General features: G+C 54.6%; 1 protein-coding gene across 2 annotated transcripts in view; it reads left to right on the top strand.

The window, feature by feature from the left end:
• Nucleotides 1–223: 223 nt before the first annotated feature.
• The window catches only part of NES (nestin), a 28,622-nt gene continuing 7,905 nt past the window's right edge, over nt 224–20,940 (top strand). The window contains exons 1-5 of one of the 2 annotated variants that reach the window (XM_039513484.1): nt 224–267; nt 6,911–7,188; nt 7,868–8,714; nt 16,770–16,894; nt 20,266–20,339. In XM_039513484.1, coding sequence (XP_039369418.1) covers nt 7,911–8,714; nt 16,770–16,894; nt 20,266–20,339 — 1,003 coding nt within the window. In that variant the 5' untranslated portion in view covers nt 224–267; nt 6,911–7,188; nt 7,868–7,910. Of the gene's footprint in view, nt 268–6,910; nt 7,189–7,854; nt 8,715–16,769; nt 16,895–20,265; nt 20,340–20,940 lie in introns of those variants that run through there. The other variant, XM_039513485.1, reaches the window with a different exon arrangement.

Raw genomic sequence — 20,940 nt, 5'->3', positions numbered from 1 at the left:
CTGGAACGGTTCAGTAAAGGACTACGAATGTGCCATGGTTTGTGTCGGGTTGCACAGATTTCAATGGCAGCGCGTCTCTGAGCCGCCAAGCCTGGTTCGTGTCAAAACCAAAATTGCCCCCATCCAAATCCCGGCTTGAAATATAAAGCGTCGCCCCTTCTGCTTGTGTAACTGCCTGCGTTTGGATCCACTGCAGGATTTGAACCCCGGGCCCTTCTGCAAGGAAAGCACAAGCTGGTACCACTTGCACTGAAGAACTAAAATACGGTGAGATTCCTGAACCTCTTACGCGGCCCCATTGCTAGAGAGGCAAAGAGTAGCATGGGGTTAACGCTCACACGTGTAGCATGCTCACAAAGCCTGCTGGGTCCCCCATTGCTGGCACATGGAGGATAACAACCTACTACTCCGGTAGCACATGGTCCAGAGTCCCTTCACGAGGCAGGGCCCCTGCACTGCCAAGGATATAGGGAGGGCAAAGGTGGCTAAAGTCCCCGCATGCGGGAACAGAATCACGGCGCGCCAGTGCTTTGGAGTTTCTGCGTGAGGTCTGGTAGACAGGGCAGCTCTGAGCCCATCATCCCCATCGCATCTCTGGCAGCAACCCCAGGGGCACATCAGCAGTATCTGTGAACTGGGGGTAATATCTGCCTCCTAGCAGGGCCCTGCCATGCACCTCGGCTTCCGCGACACCGGTCGGGAGTAGCTTAGCACAAGGGTAACTGACCGCTCAAGCTGCAGGGCAGGGGGACTCCAAACCCCAGAGCTCCAACCGACAGCAAGAGTTTGCATCTGAGTCATTCATTGACTAGGCGGGACAGGTAGTGTGGTCTAGTGGATAGAGCACTTACTGGCCTGAGACCTGGGTTTCCATCTTGGCTCTGCCACTGCCCTGCTGGCCTACCTTGACTCAGTTTCCCCTTCTTGTTGGCTTAGACTGTACGCTTTTTAGGGCCGAGTTGCTATGTTTCAGTGTGTGTGCTAGCAAAATGGAGCCCTGGTTTTGGTAAGGCCCTGTCTTACTAAGAGACAGTGATCATCCTACTGACATCAGTCGTATGAAACGAGGCGCTCAGGCCTGGATCCTCAAATGTATTTAGGCACCTAACTCCCCTGGGAGCGATGTGCCTAAATACCTTGGGCAATCTGGCCCACAGTTACCGCAGCGATCAGCTCCTCGCTTTCAGCTGTCTGCGTCAATTGCTGCAGTTGCCTCAGAAGGCCTGGCTGTGTTTGCCCCTGTCCTCGGGATCAGCATCCAAAGCTCCGCTCGCCTTTCCAATAAACCCACATGATGTCGGCCCCAGACGGGGCAGAGGCGGCTGGCCTCTGGGTTACATTCCTTGCTGAATACTTCATAGAGCAAACGGGACTTTTTCTCTGCACCCGCTCGCTGCCTGCTCCCAAACATGGCAAGCTGGAGCCTCAGCTCGTGTAAACGGGAGTCACTCCGTTCTGATCGACGTCGGGCCCGGAACTGTTACTTGCACGACACTAGCACCCGGAAGCCCTGAATAATGCCAGGGTCCCAGTGTCACTGACACCACATGAGAGACAGTCCCTGCCCTGAGGAGGTTACAGTCTGAAGAGACAGGACAGATGAAGGAAGGATTATTCGCCCCCTTCTACGACTGGGACTCAGGAGAGCCAGGTTCAAATCCCGACTCTGCAACAGACTCTTGTCATGACCTTGGACAAGACACTTCATCTGCCCTGTGTTTTAGCTGGGGATGACTCCTATAAGTCATTGAGATGCTGACTTTATCCACCTGTTGTCTCTTGTTTTCGGCACAGCGTGCAATCCCTGGGCCCTGGGGATAGCGCGCTGGTGTGGGAGCTGGAAAATCTGGGCTCTCTTTCCAACTCTGCTGCTGGGTGACCTGGGGCAAGTCAGGCCCCCGCTCGGGGCCTCAGTTTGCCCATCTGTAAAATGGGGATGATGATACTTGCCCTCCTTTGGAAAGTGCTTTGAGATCTATGGAGGAGAAGAGCTGGGGACTGTGGTGATTGTTTCGGGCTGGACTTGAAACCAAAAGGTATAGTCCCTGGCTGCACGTCACCTGGACCAACTCATCTCTCAGCTCATGCTAGCTTCTTGCATTTTGCTTCCACAATCCCATCCCCCACTTCCGCCTCTATCGACCCCAGTTCCTCAGCCACGTCTTTCCCAGCGGTAGTCGCCACCTCCTCCTCTGCACAGACCCATCTCTCGACATCTGGAGCCCCGGAGATGGATTGCAAGCCCTTTGGGCCGTTCCGCGCCATCCGTATCGCTTAATGGCATTTCAATACCGGCTCGCTGAAATAAACCAGAGATTGGGGGAGCCTGGCAGCCAGACAGGATGTCTGGCAGAGATTTGGTGGAAATTCAAGCTGCTGGAAGGAGCATGGTGAGGGAGGCAGGGGTGCCCAGAGATGCCTCCTTATCGAGTGAAGAAAGAGGTGGAGGGAGGGTTGGGGGGAGCAGCCTTGCCTGCATTTAAAGCAGAGGATCTTTACGCAGCACTGCCCAAGCAGGCCCAAAGCCAGGGAAGAGGGATCCCAATCCCCCATGGGCTGGCTCCGTATATTTCAGAGATGGCTCCTAGGAAAAGCGTAGCCCCAATGCAGTGCATTCCAGCCCCACCCCCATCTCCCCTCCCCTACGCTGGGGGCTGGGTGGGTGCAGGGCGCTGCACCAGCCAGTGAAGACCCCTGCATGGGGGGGACTTAGGGAGGATCGTTTCAACCACTTTAAGGCCCCTTGAAATGCTTAAAGGGACGTCACCGTCAGATAACCGGGACAAGGATGTTGATAAATGGGAGGAGGCTCAGAGAAGAGCCCCACGAATGATTAAAAGCTTGGCCTGACCATGGCAGACTCACGGAGCCCCGTCTGCTCAGTGTAACGCAGACGGTGAAGGGGCTACGGTGGATTCTCCCTCACCGGCAATTTTAAAATCAGGATTAGACACCTTTTCTGGAAGGTCTGCGCTGGCTCAAAAAGGAATGAATTCGGGGACACTCTCTGGCCTGTTATACAGGAGGTCTGACTAGAAAATAAATCAAGCCCAGTGGACGGACGTACATGAAGGGACCGTGTCCCCCATGGGACTGCTATTTCTCCCCCCCCCCCCGTGCTCCCCCCAAGCCTTTTGGGAAATACCACTAAATGGCTGTACATCAAAAAAAAATAAAAAGAAAAGATGGAGGAACCAGAGAGGGATGAGGCCAGCCCCCAAGTATCTGCGGGGTGCAAAGGCCAAGGAGGGAGACAGGTTGGTAGCATGACACAGGATGGACAGAACAAGGAGCGTTGGGTGAAATTAACCAATGACTAAACGTTGTTAATAATCCCTCGCTCTCATATGGCACTGCTCATCAGTAGATCTCAAAGCGCATCATGATCTTTGAATGAATTTTTCACATTAGGCAACCTTAGCTCTTAGCATCGGCTATCAACCCCCAAGGGAAGTGGCAAAGCTTCCTGGGTTTAGACCATTTAAAAATTGGACTGGACAATACACCGTAAGAAATCACTGATTCTGCTTGCTGCTTCCCCTCCCCGTGTCTCGGTTTCCCCTCCCACCCTGTGTCTACGCAGGCTGTTAGCTGGTTGGGTCAGGGACTGTCTCTCAGTGCGTGTATGTGGCATAAGGGGGCCCTGATTGCGGCTGCAGCCTCTAATTGTAATGCACATAAATAAATACTGGACTACAGATGTGACCTAATCGGAGCCCATGGCGCAAATCCAGATGTTTGAACAGCCCAGGAGGCAGGGGGTGGGCTTGGGCTCCATCCCTTGATCAAACAAGAGTTGTTGTTTTTCCTCTTCTTTCTCTAATTTTGCTGGGGCAAACCCTCTACAACCTTGATGAGACACAATGTCCAGGAGGACAAAATGTAATTAAAGGAGGGGAACAGGGTTTAACTGATGGGTGGGTACCTCCAGTTTTCCTGTACGGTGTTCTGCCTTATCATTCCCAGCAGAGGGCAGTGTTGATTACCTATGGGAAAGCAGCGTTCAATGCCCAGTTAGGCTTCTGTTTCCCTGGGCGAATTTCTGTGTTCTTGGAGTGTCACTTGGAGGGATTAGCAGATTCAGGGTGCACCTGCCTGTAGGAGATGCACCTCCCAAAGGGTTTTGATCACATGATCCCCCCCCTGAAAGCCGTACACTGGTGTGACATTTGCAGTGGCTCCCTGTTAGATCAGGGAGCGGACTTTGATTGTTTGGTTCATGTGGAAATGTCTGTGAGAAATTGTAACGAAATCTTCCAGGTTTTGTTGTCAACGCTGAACAGTTTTCTGTTCTCAGCAAACAAAAAATGAAAATTCCCTCCCAAAATGAACCGTTTGAAAAACAAAAATGCTTTTGGTTTTTGGCAAATGAAATATTTTGAGAAAATGTGGAGTAAAACTGAATGTTTTGGGCTGACTTGTTTTCAGTTTGGGGCTGCCCAAAACCAAAAATTCTTCCAGGTTTTCAGTGGAAACCTGAAAAGATTTATAGACTCATTTTAATTCCCTGACCAGCTCTGGTAGTCTCTGTCTTGGTGCTACCAGCATTGGAACATCTGGAAGGAGAGGAATTTGCAGCTGGATGCTGCTGGGATGCACAGTATGGGGGGGGGGGGGGGCTTTTACTAGGGATGCGCCATCTCTCTCTTTTGCTGCAGGGACACCCAAAGTTTGCAACCTAGAGCCATGCTGGCCACTGGCTGGGAGGCCTCTGGTCATGCCTGGTTTGCATGATACAGTGTGGGGCCAAGATTCCCTTCTCTTTCCTGCCCAGAGCCCTCCCCACAAGTCGCTTGCAGTGGTTGCAGATCCCAAGGGACCATTTTGATCGCAGCTGCACAACGGACCAGAGCTGCGGATTGAAGGTGGCCACATCGCTGCGGGTCCTGGCTTGCGCTGACCGTTCCGCTGCCCTGGGGCTCGCTTGGCTCTTCGCTATTTTTGAAGTGGGGGCCACTTTGGCAAAAAAAAAACCTTCAACGTGAGAGTCACGCGGGGTTCAGAGTGTGGGAGGTGGCCCAAGGTAGGGCGGGGTGCAGGGGTGAGGGCTCCGGCTGGGGGTGAGGGCTCTGGGGTGGGGCCGGGGATGAGGGGTTTGGAGTGCAAGGGGGGGCAGGGCTGGGGCACGGGGTTGGAGTGCGGGGGCGGGCTCTGGGGTGGGGCCAGAGATGAGGGGTTTGGGAGTGCGGGAGGGCTCAGAGCTGGGGCAGAGGGTTGGGATGTGGGCGGGGGGTGGGCTCTGGGGTGGGGCTGAGGGGTTTGGGGTGCACGCAGGACTCCCCCCGGGCTGGGGCCAGAGGACTCCCCCAGCCCTCTCCCTGCCGGCAGCAGCTAGCTCCGGGGAAAGAGGTGTGTTTTTCCCGCCTGCCGGCAGGCAGCCCAAAAGCTCTGAGGCCAGAGGCGAGGCCCCACAGCAGCCCTGCAAACCCCACCTTGCTCCCCTCCCCAGTTCCCACCCACCTCTCTCCTCTCCAGGTCCCTGCTGCGCGGCCCTGCACAGGAGGGGACTTGAGCTGCACTTGGGGCAGATGGGCCTTGCAATGAAGAACACTGATCTATTCCCCCCGCCCCTCCATGGTGCTATACGGCCCTGCCGCTTTCCCAGTGGCATCCACCTCCCTTCCCTAGGACACGCCGCCGGTTGGCCGCCCCAGCTCATGGTGCCCTTGGGGCATCCGCCTGGGCGCTATTGGTGCCAACGTCCGGTGCTCCCAGGATCAGTCTGCCAGGCTTTATGGCACAGGCCCAGCCTCGGGGCTTCGCGGACGCTCTGCTTCCCGGGGGAACCCAAGGAGAAAGGGTTCGAAGAGGCAGGCGGCGGCTGGGAGGGAGAGCGCGGCGTGAAGGCCTGGTAAGCCCAGGGTGTGATCTGGGAACGGCCTTAATCCTGCCTGGCCCAGAAGAGCAGAGTGGGGATTCTGCAGCAACCGTTGGGGAAACTTTCTCTCTCTCTCCTTTCTTTCTTCCCCCCGGCCCCCGTAACTCTCCCCGCCTCTCCCAGGGGCGGTTTCCAAGCAACCCCTTTTGATCTTCTTGTGCCCAGAGACAGGCAAACGCTCTGGGATCCTGACGGCTCAGAAATCTGCCCCCATTCCCTGTTGGAAGAGGCCCCTGTCACCTTGGGAAGTGGGGGGCTGATGGGGGGGAGGGGCTCTCCACGCCAGAGGCCTCAGAGCACACAGGCAATGCTGCAAACGGGGTAGAGTTGAAAGGCTCAGAGGAGCGGTTCCTAACTGGCCTGGCTCGAAGAGATGTGGAAGCGCAGAGCAGCACACACTGTCCTCCTTTTACAGAGTGGGAAACTGAGGCACAGAGAGGCCAGTAAACGAGTAGCAAAACCAGGAATTGAAACCAGAACCGTGCTCTATCCACCAAGCAGCACTGCCTCCTTAAGAGTATTGATTGGAACCAAATTAACAAGGATGATCCTGTGCTTAGATCCCTAGGATCTAGTGCACTCTCTGGAGGAGCTTGGGCAAGGCACTTAGTTTTCTGTGCCTCAGTTTCCCCATCTATGCAATGGGGATAAGAGCAGTGCCCTGCCTCAGAGCGGTGTTGTGCAGATAAACACCTTAAGCGTTATGGCAACGAGGGCCAGATAAGTAGCTGAACTGGAGAGATGAATGGATTCATGGGTGGGCTGGTTGAAATATGAGACAGAAGTTTGAAAAAAAAAATCAGGAAAGTCATCGATGAAGTTTTCCTCTGGCAAATTATATTTTTTTATTTCAAAAAAATGTCAACATTTAGGAATTAATTGAAACATTTTTTTTTTTAAAAGGGAACAACTTGGAAAACGTCTTAGAATGTCCTTCCACCTTGCTTTGCCCTGCTATAATTAATGGGTGTTTTCTCTCTCTCTCTCTATGTATTCACACATGACCGACTATTCTTTCCCCTCCATTTCCAGTGCCCTGTGTGCCATGAGTTTGGTGGATTCTCAGCCCAGTTTCCAGCCTTAAGGATGTGGTGACGTCGGCGCCGCCTTAACGCCAATACTTCCACGGAGAACGTCTCCCCACAGAGAACATCTTTCCCTTTAAATCCCTGGGCTGTTCCAGTGAAATGAATCGATGTGCAAAGGGCCACTCCAGGCCTGCGGAACAGTAGACCACTAGAATCCAAGCCCCGGGGCTTAAATGGGGATTGGGTGGTGTCCACCTCTCGTGTCAGCCCCTCTGCAGATGGGTGAGTTTCAATAGCTCCTGGCCTCTAGGGAACAATGGACTAAGGAAACTGACAAGTAGCTGATTATGATTATTAGCATTACTGTAGCGTCTCTGAGCAGGGCTCCGTTGTGCCAGGCGCTGTACAGACATATAATGAGCGACCGCCCCTGCCCCAGAGAACTTGCCGTCTGAACAGACAAGCCAGTCCGAGGATGGAAGGGAAAAAAGGCAGAGGGAGGGGACTTGCACGTAGGTACATAGCAGGAAGGTAGCCGAGCCCAGGCGTCCTGATTCCCAGCCCGTTGCCTTGTGCACTGCCTCTTTTCCTATCGATTTCTCCACCCCTCCCCGGCTTTCCCGAGCCGTCTCTCCTGCCTGGGACACCCTGGCAGTTTAAGCTGAGCCCCGGCTTGGGGCATGCTTCAGCCTCTCCATCAGTGGTTAAAGTGTCTCGCTCCAAAGCGGAGTCATGCGTCTGGGGCACCGAAGGGATGTTGCGCCCTCCCCGGCCAGCACTGGCCGACTTGCTTCTCAAAAATGTGCCTGGGCTGAAGCCATCCCAGGCAGCAAAGGGTTAAAGCCCACTTCATGCTCTCGCTGACTTTCAGGGGCCTCCCACTCGGCAGCCCGGGAGTATGAATAGCTCAGCTCTGTTCCCTTCCCAGCCACTTGCTCCCTTCTGTTTCCTCTCCGTCCAGCAGACCACGTTCTTGGCAAGCAGCGCCAGGAGTGGACCAGAGCATGGAGGGCTTCCTGGCAGCCCGAGCCCTAGGGGAAGAATCCCTCCAGATGTGGGATCTCAACAAGCGTCTGGAAGCCTACTTGGCCCGGGTCAAGTTCCTGGAAGAGGAGAATGAGCTGCTGAGAGCCGAGATCCAGAGTGCGAAGGACAGACCGGCGGAGAGCTCCTGGCGGTGCAAATATGAGGAGGAGCTGAGCGCCTTGAGGGCGACCTTGGATGATGCCTTCAGGGAGAAGCACGCGGCGGAGCTGACCAGAGACAACCTCTCCGAGGAGATCCAGCATGTGAAAAGCCGCTGCCAGAAGGAGCGGGCGGCCCAGGAAGAAGCCAAGAAGCAGCTGGCCCTGAGCAAGAAGGAGCTGGAGGAGGAGAGACGGGCTCAGATCTGGCTGAGGGAAAGAGCCACCCAGCTGGAGAAGGAAGTGGAGGTGCTGGTGGAAGTTCACGAGGAGGAGAAAGCCGGGCTGGAGCAGGAGATGGCGAGCTTCTCCCAGAGCCTGGAGAACTTCCGTGCCGTGCCGGTGGCTTTCCAGCCCGTGGAGGTGGAGGACTATTCCAAGAGGCTCTCAGAGATATGGAGGGGAGCGGTGGAGACATACAAGAGTGAAGTCTCCCAGCTGGAGAGCTCCTTCTGCCAGGCCAAGGAGAATCTCTGGAAGGCGGTGGACGACAACCGGCAGAACCAGCTGCATCTGCAGCAACTGGAGAAGGAGCTGGCTGGGCTCAAGGCACGGAAGGGGATGCTGGAGGAGAGTCTTTCCAGGCAGTGGCAGGACCAGAGAGGGGAGGCTGAGAAGTTCCAGGTGGGTCAGAGTTCTTCTTGCTGGCGGGCGCAGGGGGTGGGAGAAGGGAGAGCGAACACCATGCGCTTACAGAGCCATTCGCTCCCTACAGACAGCTTGCTGTGCACAGGATCCCTGGCGTGATCTGGAGTGGTTAGAATCAGGGAGCCTGCGGGTCAGGACTCCTGGGTCCCATCCCCATCTCTGGGTGGGAATGTTCTCCAATGGTTAGATCTGGGGCAGTGGGAGGCAGGACTCCTGGGTTCTATTCCTATCCTTGGTAGGGAAAGGGGACGTGCTGTAGTGGTTAGAGCCTGGTGGGGGACTGGGAGCCAGGACTCCTGGGTTCTATGCCAGGGAGTGTGATTTAATGGCTACATCCAGGAGGAAGTGGGAGGCAGGACTCCTGGGTTCTAGCCCCACCTCTGGGTGCCTCAGCAGTAAAACCGGCCCCTGTGGATCAGAGCTTTGCACCAGCTTGTGTGTGGGTCAGTGGCTAAGGTACAGGCCTGGAGGGTCCTTCCCCTGGCTCTGCCTGTGGGTCACTGCCTCTCTGTGCTTCCGCTTCTCCCTCCCTAACAGTGGGACGACGACACTTCCCTCCCTCGGTCCCCGAGAGTCCAATTAACATTCACAGGGCGGCACTGATGGGGCTGGGAACGGGACGCAGGCCGTGAACCGGACGTCGGTCGAGCTCTGCGATCAACAGCAAGCGACTAAGGCAGCCTGGAATCGGGGCTTTCTTAGCGTGTGAACGTGGGACTGTCTGGGGTGGGGGTGAGGGGAAACTCCCAGCAGCTCCTGGAATCAGAAACACAAGCGTGTGGCAAGCCCCCGGCCTAGCCCCTGGTTTTGCCAATCTCCGGGTATGGAGCATATGTGGGTGTTCACCTTAACTACTAAACTGACAGGTGCATCCAGCTTTAAAATCTTGGATCACCCGCGTTCACAGGGAGCTGGGCCATAAATGAGGCCCTTAGAACTCCTGTACGTATCAGCGGAACTGATGAGTTTATGGGCACAGCTTCTGCTTTGTTCACAGTCGTAGATGATCAGTTCGTCCATCCTCGTCACCACAGTGTGCAAGTTAGGTTCTCACACTCTGGATCCAACATTGCCCCAGTTAGCGGGTTCATCCCTTTCAGGACGAGAGAGAGGATACAAACGGCAGGGACCTGGCACGCCAGCTCTGGGGGAAGAGTTTTTCCAAGCGTTCTGAAATGAGAGATGCTTCGATTGCTTTCTAGAAAAAAAAATCCTCCCACCGCAAAATCTCTGTGGGACAAAGGCAGCTGCAGGCTGCAGTGAGCATCTTAGGTTTATGGGAATTTTGAGCAGGAGCCAGAATCTGGCTGCTTGGAAAGCAGGAGTAACGCCATTGCGTTTATACCAGTGTAATTAGGGTCAGAACCGGGCCCAGCACGTCAGGTTTGGGGTCCAGGAGGTTGGCTGAGCTCCTGGGGCTATTTCCAAAATTCAGATCTTGGGGCCGATTCCAAACACCCTCCGCATTCAGAGGTGTGATTGGTCCATGAGGATTTCATGTGGATTCATTTCTGGTTTGAAAGTCCAAGGGCCAAATTCTGATCTCAAATACACTTGTCTACATCTGCAGGAATTCTACTAATTTTAATGGCGCTAGGGCCAAATTCTGATCTTGGTCACATCCGAGTAAATCTGGAGTAACTATTAACTAACGGGACTAGGGCCAGATTTTCATCTCAAATACACTGGTGTAAATCCAGGGTAACCCTATTGACTTTAATGGAGTTTCTCCAGATTCACGAGATCGGAATCTGGCTCGCAAATTGCTGACTGGGCCAGTTTCACAGACCCGGCTCTTTGATTCTCTGATCTCTCCTGCACTCCCATGGAGAATGCTTAAAAATGAACCCCTGTCGAAAGAGACCAGACCTCATTTGGAAAAGAGATCGAGTTGCCCGTGGCCTCCATATGCCCCCATCTTCTTCTAGTCCCAGTTGTCATAGCAGCTGTTTGGTTCAGGTAGCTGTGCTCAGAAAATGGGACGAAGGAGGGGAAGAAATCTCGCCTGGCTTTGTGCAGCGGAACAGCTGCAAAAATAATTCCGTGGAGAAGGGATGTCGCTGGGTTTTTATCAGCATGGAAGAGGGTCAAGGAATGCTGTGAAAGTTCAGGGCTAAATTTTACTAGGGGCTGCTGATATGAACAGCCAGGAATTCCCCCCACCCCGCAGCCCTCAGCCTGGTGTGTTAGAGGAATAAAAAAAGGCTCAGGGTGGGAGGCTGTTTCATGACTGAGGAATGGGGTTAGAACAGTGCAAGGGGTTTTTTTATAGCCTTCCTCCTGCTGGGTTTGTAGTAGCAGATTTCTACCCTACTCACTCTCCCCTCCCCTCTGGGATTGCTGGCTCCCCAAACACACGCCTGAACCCCGACAGCCCGGCTTCATCAGCAACCTAGCACTCCAATCCAGTTCTTTCTTTTCTCTTTCTTTTCTCACTCTTCTCTTCTGCCTTTCTTTTCTCTTCCTGGCTTTTCACTCTCACTCATCCTCCTCTTCTGTGTTCTTCCTTTTTCTTTTTTAGGATCTTTCTTTTCTCTTTCTCCTTCCTCCCCCTCTTATTTTTTTTTCTTTCTCGTTCTTCTCTTCTGCTTTTTTTTCTCATTCATCCTTCTCTGCTCTTCCTTCTGTCCCTAATCCATGCATGGAAGAATTTATTTTAGGTGTTTCTAAACCTACTGCCATAATATTTTCTAATGTCTCTGAGCAGGAAACCACAGGCTCTGTGTTTTCCCCTGTGCCCATGGGGGAAGCTATCACTCTCAGCAAGATGTTGGTGTCACTGGATCAGGGGTTCCAGCAGGCAGCCTTGTCCGTTTCACATTTTGGGCAGAACGTGACTAGGCCAGGCAGCATGTCTCTTCCCCTCCCTCCCTCACCCCATTGGATTGGGGAGTAAGAGATCATTAGTGATGACTTACGATCCCCTCATTCCTATCCCTTGGGAAGGAAGGGTGAGTGATGATTTCCTGTATGGGGAAAGGGCGGTGAGAAATCTGATAGGAGAACTTGGCTTGGGACCAGCGGCGTGCATGCAAACCGCATCCCAGATTGCACAGACGGGTCCTGGGCAAGCGAAGAGGCACATGGGAAAGAGCCATTCGAGACAGAGGAGCTATGATCCGAGCTGGGGAGAGGGCTCGCTGGCAGCATTTCAGGGCATGGGAGTAGGGTGACCAGGTAGCAAGTGGGAAAAATCGGGGGGGAGGTAATAGGCACCCATATAAGAAAAAGCCCCAAATATCGGGACTGTCCCTATAAAATCAAGACGTCTGCTCACTCTACGTGGGAGCTATACAGCAGCTGGCTCAGGCAGCTACGGGCCCTGGGGCCTAGAGAGCCAGCTACAGTTGGCACCGAGACACCTGGATTCTACACCCAGTGCTGTCACTGGCCTGCTACATCATTGCACTGCTCTGTGCCTCAGTTTCCCCACCCCTTGTCTATGGCCACTGAGAGCTCTTTGGGGCAGGGACTGTTACTCACACCGTGTGTATAACCCAGAACTGGTCCAAACTTTCAAGTTGTTTCCATTTTGCAGGGTTCAAAATGGAAAAAAATTGATTCCCTCTCCCAACAAATTTTTCCAGTGAGACCCTGTGACTTGTCAGTGGACTAGGGGGAAGGGAGTGGCAGGATCATGTACTCCAAAGGACCCATCCCACCAGAGGCCTGGGTGCCAGGACTCCTGGGTTGTATTCCCAGATCTGCCACTAACCAACCTGACCTCAGGCAAGTCACTCCCTCCTTCTGTGCCTCAGTTTCCCCATCTGACAAATCGGGATAATGACACCAGCTTCCTTTGAGATCTGCCGACGCAGCCTCCCCCATGCTTGATACCAGCATATACTGCATTGCTGCAAACTCTGGCTTGGCAGCAGCTCCACCTTCCTACGGTACGGGCTTGCTTTATAAGGACAGCTGCCTCAATGGTTCTGACTGGGGGTCGGGCCTCGGGGTAGCAGGGAAGGGAAAGGCCTGAAAGCCCAAGTGTGAAAACCTCCAGGGAGAAGGAAGAGAGCCCAGCACAGGGTGAAAGGATGGTGCAGCAGCTGGTGTCCTAACGTGCCATTGGGGAAAGCTGGTTTCAGCTCCCTGCTCTGCTAGTTTTCCAGTGTGACCTGGGGTAAGTCACTTCGCCTCAGTGGGTTGGGTGTGCTAAGGTATTTAGGTGCCTTGTGGGATTTACAGATGTGTCTAAGCAGATTAGGTCCCACTGAAATACGGGGCCTGGGGGATGGTGCATTGGACTGGGACCCAGGAGATCTGGTGGGACACAGAGGCCCAGTATATTGCTGTCACAGCGTTTATCCAGAAAGTGTCTTGTAAGGTATCCAGTGAAAGCCGGTGACACACTGGTCACGAATATGTATGTATTAATGCTGTATGAGGAATTATGGATACTCACTGATATTATGCTTTGAAGTCTGTTGCCAAACACGGAGAAAAAGAGGGTTTTTTTCCAGACAAGAGGGAAGATCATTCTCTCATAAGAACGTCAGAATGGCCATGCTGGGTCAGACCAATGGTCCATTCAGCCCAGCATCCTATCTTCTGACAGTAGCCAATGCCAGGTGCTTCAGAGGGAGTGAACAGAACAGGGTAATTTTGAGTGATCCATCCCCTGTCATCCAGACCCAGCTTCTGCTAGTTGGAGGTGTAGCGACACCTGGAGCGTGGGCTTGACTCTACTCTAGATTAAGCATTGGGAAACCGACACAAATCAAACGCCATTTGCATGTAAGTCAACAGAAAAAGCCAGGATCCATGGGGGGAAGGGATGTGAAATCAGCATGGGAAGACATTGGAGGCTAAACCCACATTGGGGTTGTCTCGTCTCTGGGTCAAAATGGTGAGTTTGGGGGAAGAGAAGGAGAAGGAAAAAGGCATGTGGTATCCATTTCCCCGAGGAACACTACAGGCGGAGGGGAGTGATTCATGAAAAATCTGCTGCTTTTCTGTCAAATCAAGATCCAACCTCTGGCTAGAGCAGTTTTCTCGCCCTCAAAGTCCTTTTGCAAAAGACTGCAGCTTCCTAACGTTACGTTTATCCTCTTAGAAGCTTGTTTTACTTTTGTTTTCTTGTCACCAGTTCTGTTTCCACTGGCCTTTCTCGGTGTCCCTTAAAACTCTCGTTGTTAATAGGCTTCTTTGTTTTATCATAAGTAGATCTCAGCGCCATAATACAAAGCCTAGTGTGAATTCTTAGTTGAATCGAACAAGCCGGTGTGGGCGCTGTGTCTTTGGAGACAGCGAGGTTGGTAACTGCTGTGAGCATCCAGTGACGGGGGCTGGATGCTCCAGGGGAATGCTCGTTTGTGAGGTTCAGGAATTGGGGTGCACTGAATGTTACCTGCAAGGCAAAGTAAGAGCTGGCAAAGGGCTGAAAAGTTTGTCCGGGGCGGCTAACAGACTGGGATGACAGGGAGTTGTTATCCAGTTGAACGTCAGCAAATCTCTCTCCCGCGGAGGCGGGGGGCTTACGTGATGCCCTTCGAGAAAGCGTCACGCCTGGGTCCGATTCCTGTCACTGCTGGGGCAAGTCACGTCCCTGCTCCATGCCTCAGTTTCCCCATCTGTAAAACGGGGATTGTGACACCGACCTGCTTTGTAAAGTGCTTTGAGATCTAGGGATGGAGACGCTCTAATTAGGAGCCAGGGCTTATTGTTATCTTTCTAAACCGAAGTCACTTTGGAAATCTGGCTCTCGGCACTTCAGATTCCCATCTATGAAATGAGAGAATAGCACTTCCCTGCTGCAGAGGGATGAATTCATTCATGATCATAGACTGACACTGGGTAAATTACCTGAGAGGGGGATGACCCCCCCCCACAACGGAGATCGGAGCTGGGGGAGCCCCACCCTGGGATGGGGGCGCCTGGGGCACAGGCCTTTGTGTTTCTCCGTACTCCTCACTCCTGTTCCACTGTGGTCTCCCATCAGTGTCGCCACACGCCGGGCAGCCCACTGAGGCATGCGAGGAGCCGAACTGACCTTTTGATCCTTTCGCTCTCCAGCTTCTGATTTAGATGCTAATTAACACTTGGTGGCTACAAAAGACGGTGCCAGCACTGCCCGCCCACCCCCCAGACATTGTTCTCCAAGGCCAGGCCCGCGCCCCAAGACTGGGAGAATAGACCCAGCCTTAACCCCTCACCCGCCACGGCCCGTGGCTTTTGAGCTAGGCACTCCCTGTGTAATAATAACCCCGAGCTCCTCGTGTCTGTAGCTCTCCAAGCTCTTTACACAATGGGTGGGGGTGTGGTATTCGCTTCCCCCATTGTACAGCTGGGGAAACTGAGGCACACAGGGGTGGAGGGGCTTAGATGAGATCCCACTGCAAAGCCGCAGCAGAGCAATGGCTAGATCCCAGTTCTTTGACATCCCAGGCAGATGCCTTGTTTACTGGAGGACTAGGGTGACCAGATGTCCTGATTTTTGGGTCTTTTTCTTATATAGGCTCCTATTACCCCCCCCCCCACCCCGTCCCGATTTTTCACATTTGCTGTCGGGTCGCCCTATGGAGGACACTGTTTCCTTGGTAGGACTGGCGGCGGGGGCTGGGGTAGGGAGATCCCCATGTCTGTCTGCCCTTCTCTGGCGTGGGGGTGACGGGGCGTATACAGCCCGATCCTGGGTGGAGCTAAGAGCTCTCCTGTCCGAGTGACGGGAGCAGGCCCCGAATGGTCTCGCGTGTCCGTTAATGTCCCTGGTCGTGGTCGGGGGTGGAACCCTTGATATCGGGAGAGGGTGGAATGGGATGGGCTTGAGGCAAGACGCCAGTCTCTGTAGGTAACAAAGAGAACGGGGAGGGGTAACTTGGTTGCCGTCTGTAGGTACCTACATGGGGAACGAACGGGCTCTTCAGTCTAGCAGAGGAAGGTCTGACATGAGCCAATGGCTGGAAGTTGAAGCCGGACAAATTGAGACTGGAAATAAAGTGTCAGTTTCTAGCCATGACAGTAATTAACCCCCGGGTGGGGGGGGTTCTCCATCACTGGCGATGTTTAGCTCAAGGTGGGACGTTTTTCTAAAAGACCCACCCTAGGGAACACTTTGGGGCAGGTCTCCGGCCCGAGCTAGCCAGGGGGCCAGATGATGAACACAGTGGTCCTTTCTGGCCTGGGAATCTAGGACTGGGGGGTGGGGCCGGACAAGATCCCTGCAGCGGGGAGGAAGGTGCCCATGGGTCAGCCCTGAAATTGGAGAGACAAAGTGACAGCACTTAACCCCCAAGGAGCTGCCGTCTGATGGAGCAACCCTGCCCGTTGTGTTTCACCACAGCTCCCCCTCCCAGTGCCGGGAGGCCGAGCGCTCAAGACTGAGGGTGCTCAGAGCTGAGCCCCAACGCTAATGCTGTTTCCTCAGAGCACCGCAAGGAGGATGGGGCAGCAGGTTGGGTATTAGCCAGGGGCAGCTCTAGGTATTTTGCCGCCCCAAGCATGGCAGGCAGGCTGCCTTCGGCGGCATGCCTGCGGGAGGTCCTCGGTCCCACAGATTCGGTGGCAGCCTGCGGGAGGTCCTCGGTCCCACAGATTCGGCGGCAGCCTGCGGGAGGTCCGCCAAAGCCGCGGGACCAGCGGACCCTCCGCAGGCATGTCGCCGAAGGCAACCTGCCTGCCACCCTTGCGGCGACTGGCCGAGCGCCCCCCGTGGCTTGCCGCCCAGGGATGCGCTTGGCGTGCTGGTGCCTGGAGCCGCCCCTGGTGTTAGCCTAGCACCTGGGAGAGCTGGGTGGAAGTCCTTGCTTTGCCACAGACTCCCGGCGTGACCTTGGGACTGTCCCTTCACCTCTGTGCACCTCCGTTCCCGTCAGCCCAATGGCAATAGCAGCAGGGCTCTGCCTCGCAGAGAGACGTACTTTGCAGGTACTGGCGGAAGGGGAGCTGAGTTAGTTTCTTAGATTTCAGTCGAACAGATCTTCATTAGTGGGAGGCTTTGGTCTTGGGGAGTTAGTGGGCACAGTCCCAGAGCGCTGCTGGGGTCACTCACCAGCGCCCTGACCGTTGCTCCCTCCTGCTTGTCGTTTCTAGCTGGCCCTCGAGTCTCTGGAGCAGGAGAAAGAGGCCCTGGGAGTCCAGATTGCTCACGTCCTGGAGGAGAGACAGCAGCTCATGCACCTGAAGATGTCCCTCGGTCTGGAGGTGGCAACATACAGGTGAGTTGTTCCCCCTTCGGCCACTGGCAGCACTCTCCCCTCTGAGTCAGTGCTGACCGCAGGGCCCCAGCATGGTGCTGGGGGGTGCTGTGGTGCAGGGAGTGGGGTGGGTGGGCCAGTAGGGGGTGCTCTCCCCTCTGAATTTCTACTGACCCCAGCGCCCCAGCACGGGAGGTCATTGTGCTTCCGAAGGCTCCGGGTCTGATCCTCGTCACTGGCCCCCAATGTCTCCCCCCACACATACTTTGCGTTTAAAAGACTAACTCTAGGGGCTGGAGGAGCATTTTCCCCCCAGTGGCCACTCAGTCTGTGCTGAGGCTGCCGATCTGGTGGCTGTAGGGATCCCATACACACACTAGGAAATGGAGCGATGCCAGCTCCTTTCACCCAGGTGACAGCTAGCCCTGGCACGTCAGTCATCGCACAGTCTCCCAGCCAATGCCAGGCAACCAGGACAGAGAGGGGCTTCAGCGTACCCAGCTTCTAGGGAAGTGGAGGCTTCTCCACCTCTTGAAATCTTCACATCTCTGGAAGCTGCTTTAGCCAAACACGAGGTTTGGGGCTCAGGTGGGGGTAGCTGGGGGAGAGTCTCTGGGGCAGGCCAATGCTGCTTTGCTTCACGCCTGCTTCCCTCTTGTTTGTGTGTGGCCGAAAGGCAGGTGATGGGCTGTGCCACTTGCTAATGAGGAGACGGCTCGTTAACTGGGCCAGCGAGCTCACATGGCCAAGGCGGCTCAGCGAGGATGCAGATGGAGCAGCGAGTGTTTTCAGCTGCTCTCCACCCTCTCCTGCAGCAGGCCAGGCCAGTCAGCTGGTACCAAGCAGGCCAGGTGGCTTTGGGAATCAGTTGAGTGAGGAAGGAGAGGATGGTGGAGCAGAGTATCACAGGCTCCGGTGTGCTGAGGGTAGGACATGTCTAAGTTGGATATTAGGAAACACTATTTCACTAGGAGAGTGGTGAAGCACTGGAATGGGTTCCCTAGGGAGGTGGTGGAATCTCCTTCCTTAGAGGTTTTTAAGGCCTGGCTTGACAAAGCCCTGGCTGGGATGATTTAGTTGGGGATTGGACCTGCTTAGTTCGGCCACATTGGGTCAGACCAAAGGTCCATCTATCCCGGTATCCTGTCTTCTGACAGTGGCCAGTGCCAGGTGCCCCAGAGGGAATGAACAGAACAGGGAATCATCAAGTGATCCATCGCCTGTCGCCCATTCCCAGCTTCTGGCAAACAGAGGCTAGAGACACCATCCCAGCCCATCCTGGCTAATAGCCATTGATGGTCCTATCCTCCATGAATGTATCTAGTTCTTTTTTGAACCTTGTTATAGTCTTGGCCTTCACAACATCCTCTGGCAAGGAGTTCCACAGGTTGACTGTACTGGGTGAAAAAATACATCCTTTTGTTTGTTTTAAACCTGCTGTCTATTAAGCCTTCCAAGGCTTGGCCGACACAGAAAATTTAGGTCGGTATGGCTCCATTGGTGTGAAAAAAACACACTCCTGACAGTGTTCCTGTCCCCATAGAAAAACCCCTTATGTCGGCAGAGGCTGCATCTACGCTACGGGGCTCTGCCAGGCCTTCTCTGTACCTAAAAGTCAACATTGCGATGACGCTCAGGGGGGTGAAAAATTCACCCCCCCCAGGGGCCGCAGTTAAGCCGACCTGCTTCCCACTGTAGACAGGGCTGGATCGATGGAAGAATTCTTCTGTTGCCCTAGCTACTGCCTCTCGGAGGGCCAGATTAACCGCACTGATGGAAAAACTCCTTCCATCGCTGTAGCAAGCAACTGACCCACTGTTGCACCCACAGTGTAGACGTGAAAAAAGCCAGGAGCGGCAGCTCTCTGTGGGCGAGAATGAAGCGTGTGCAGATACGGAGCCTCTGGACCTCACAAGAGTTTGGGTGGTTTGGTTTGGGTTTTTTTTTTTGAAAAGCCCCTTTTGCAAAAGGATTAAGAAATAAATAAATACATGAAACGTGGCATTTATTGGCCAGTTGCAAAAGGCGCCTTTGGCTTTATTGTCCGTTTCTCTGCTCCCTCCCTCCCTCCGCAAAAGACATTCCCTGGGAACCTACTGGCTAGCTGCATTCCTACCCCCACCTTCCCCATCCAGATGGCTCCCAGACAAATGTATAGTTGAGAGGGGAGGGATTAGCATGAGAATAGTGTCTTCCTGGAGAGGGGGGAGCCCCTCCAGGACTAGCCATTATGTCATCGAGGGCCTGGTTCTCAAGAATAGGTGGCTGTCCCCTAGCGCTGCAGAGCGGGGTAGTGTGGTGTGCATGGGTGGTATTGTGGGGGGATGAAAGGGGGTGGATGAGCCGGCGGGTGGGGGGGGCGGGCGGTTGGCAGGGAGGGTTCTATTTTGCAAAGGAGAAAGGGAGCGACGGAGCGCACGCAGAGTTGCAAAGTGCGTCCCTTGGGCAAAGTTGCCAGGTTGAGGGTCCCGTGATGACCCACGTCCCAGCACATAAGGGTCCCCAGGGTTATGCTGAACATGGGGATTGTAATGGTGCCATAGCAGTCACAGTGCATCTGTCAGCGCTGAGCCTCTGGCTGGGATTGAAGATCTTGGTGGGGAGGGGGAAGCAAGAGACCCCTCCCCTCTGGGCACGTTCCAGCTAGCAGACAGCGTGAGAGGCAGGATGGTCTAGTGGTCAGAACACTCGCTGGGTTCTATGTCTGGCTCTGCCACAAACTCCCCATGTGAGCTTGGGCAAGTCGAATAGCTGCTGTGTGCCTCAGTTTCCCCATGTGTCACACTGCCCTGCCTCGCTATGGGGTGGGGGCGGGGGGATGTGAGACTTCGAGTTGCTCTGGGAGGCTGTGTCCGTGCAGTCAATATGACAAGTCAGAAGCAGGGCGAGGGCTGACAACTCCTTCCTCAGTTTACTCTGTTCTTTTTACAACCTCTCTGCAGGGAGGGGGGCGTGACCGTCCCCCGGTTACTTTCCCTTTCTGGGCTTCAGTTTCCTCCTTGATGAAATGAAGCAAAACTGGATCCTTTCACCCTGTGTCCCTTTGAATTTCAGTGGCAGCTCTTTGTGTTTGATTCGCCCCCCTGGGATGATTCTTCCGCCTTAGGACGGGCTCCGTATTTATTTAGCTGGGTTTGGGGGTTTTTTCCTATTGCTATTTATCGCTTCAGCCCATCGCTGGGTCCTGCAGCAGCCCCACAGCCCTGCGATGGCTGGAGAGGTGACAGCACCTGCCCCCTCCCCGCCCAACTGGAGCATGTCAGGGCACAACTTATACAGGCCTCTTACAGTGTCTACGTACAGCACCTCGCGCAGCAGGGCCTGGTCTCGGGTGGGGCTTCAGGGAGCTGCTGTACTCCATGAATAATACGGCGTCTGATTGTTCCTTTCAGGACGCTCCTGGAAGCTGAGAGCAGCAGGCTGCAAATGCCTTCGGCAGAGTACAAACTGGTCAATGGGTTCAGAGGTAAGACGGTTTCCTCCTCCCCGCCAGCTCCCGTATGCCGTCTGGGCCGTGCCTGTTACGTAGGCCAGCCCTGGCACACCAGGCCGTGAACCGGAGGCCTCCAGAGCTAGCAGCATGAGCTGCTGCCGCTTGATCTCGCCAGCCAAGGCTCTGTAGCTACCTCCACACTGCAATCGAAAATCCCGCGGCGCCGAATCTCAGAGCCCCGGTCAATCGACTCAGGTTCGCGGGGCTCGGGCTAAAACTTGCATTGTTGACGTTCGGGCCCGGGCTCTGAGCCCCACCCTCTCGCGGGGTCCCCAGAGCCCAGTGTTACAGCCCTGCAGCCCAAGCCCCAGACAGCCGGCCATGTCGCCGGTCGTAGGCCATAGGTGTCACCTACGTATCCACTGTGGATCGGTCACAGATGGAACACACACAGCACACGCTGACCAGTGTGGACACGCCTGTTTTCCTGTTCTGGGGCAGTAGCATCTCATCCCCGAGGAGTATGAACAAAGCCTGTGGGATTCTCAGAGGATCCGACGGGAAGCACCCTTGTAACGTCCCCCACGGTGGAGGATGGGGGTACAGGGAATAGAATGGGGGTCTTTAGTTATTT

Source organism: Mauremys reevesii, linkage group 24 (assembly GCF_016161935.1).
Source record: "Mauremys reevesii isolate NIE-2019 linkage group 24, ASM1616193v1, whole genome shotgun sequence".
In the NCBI taxonomy this organism is placed as follows: Eukaryota; Metazoa; Chordata; order Testudines; family Geoemydidae; genus Mauremys; species Mauremys reevesii.
The sequence above is the reverse complement of the archived record's forward strand: the minus strand, read 5'-3'. Positions and strand labels throughout refer to the sequence as shown.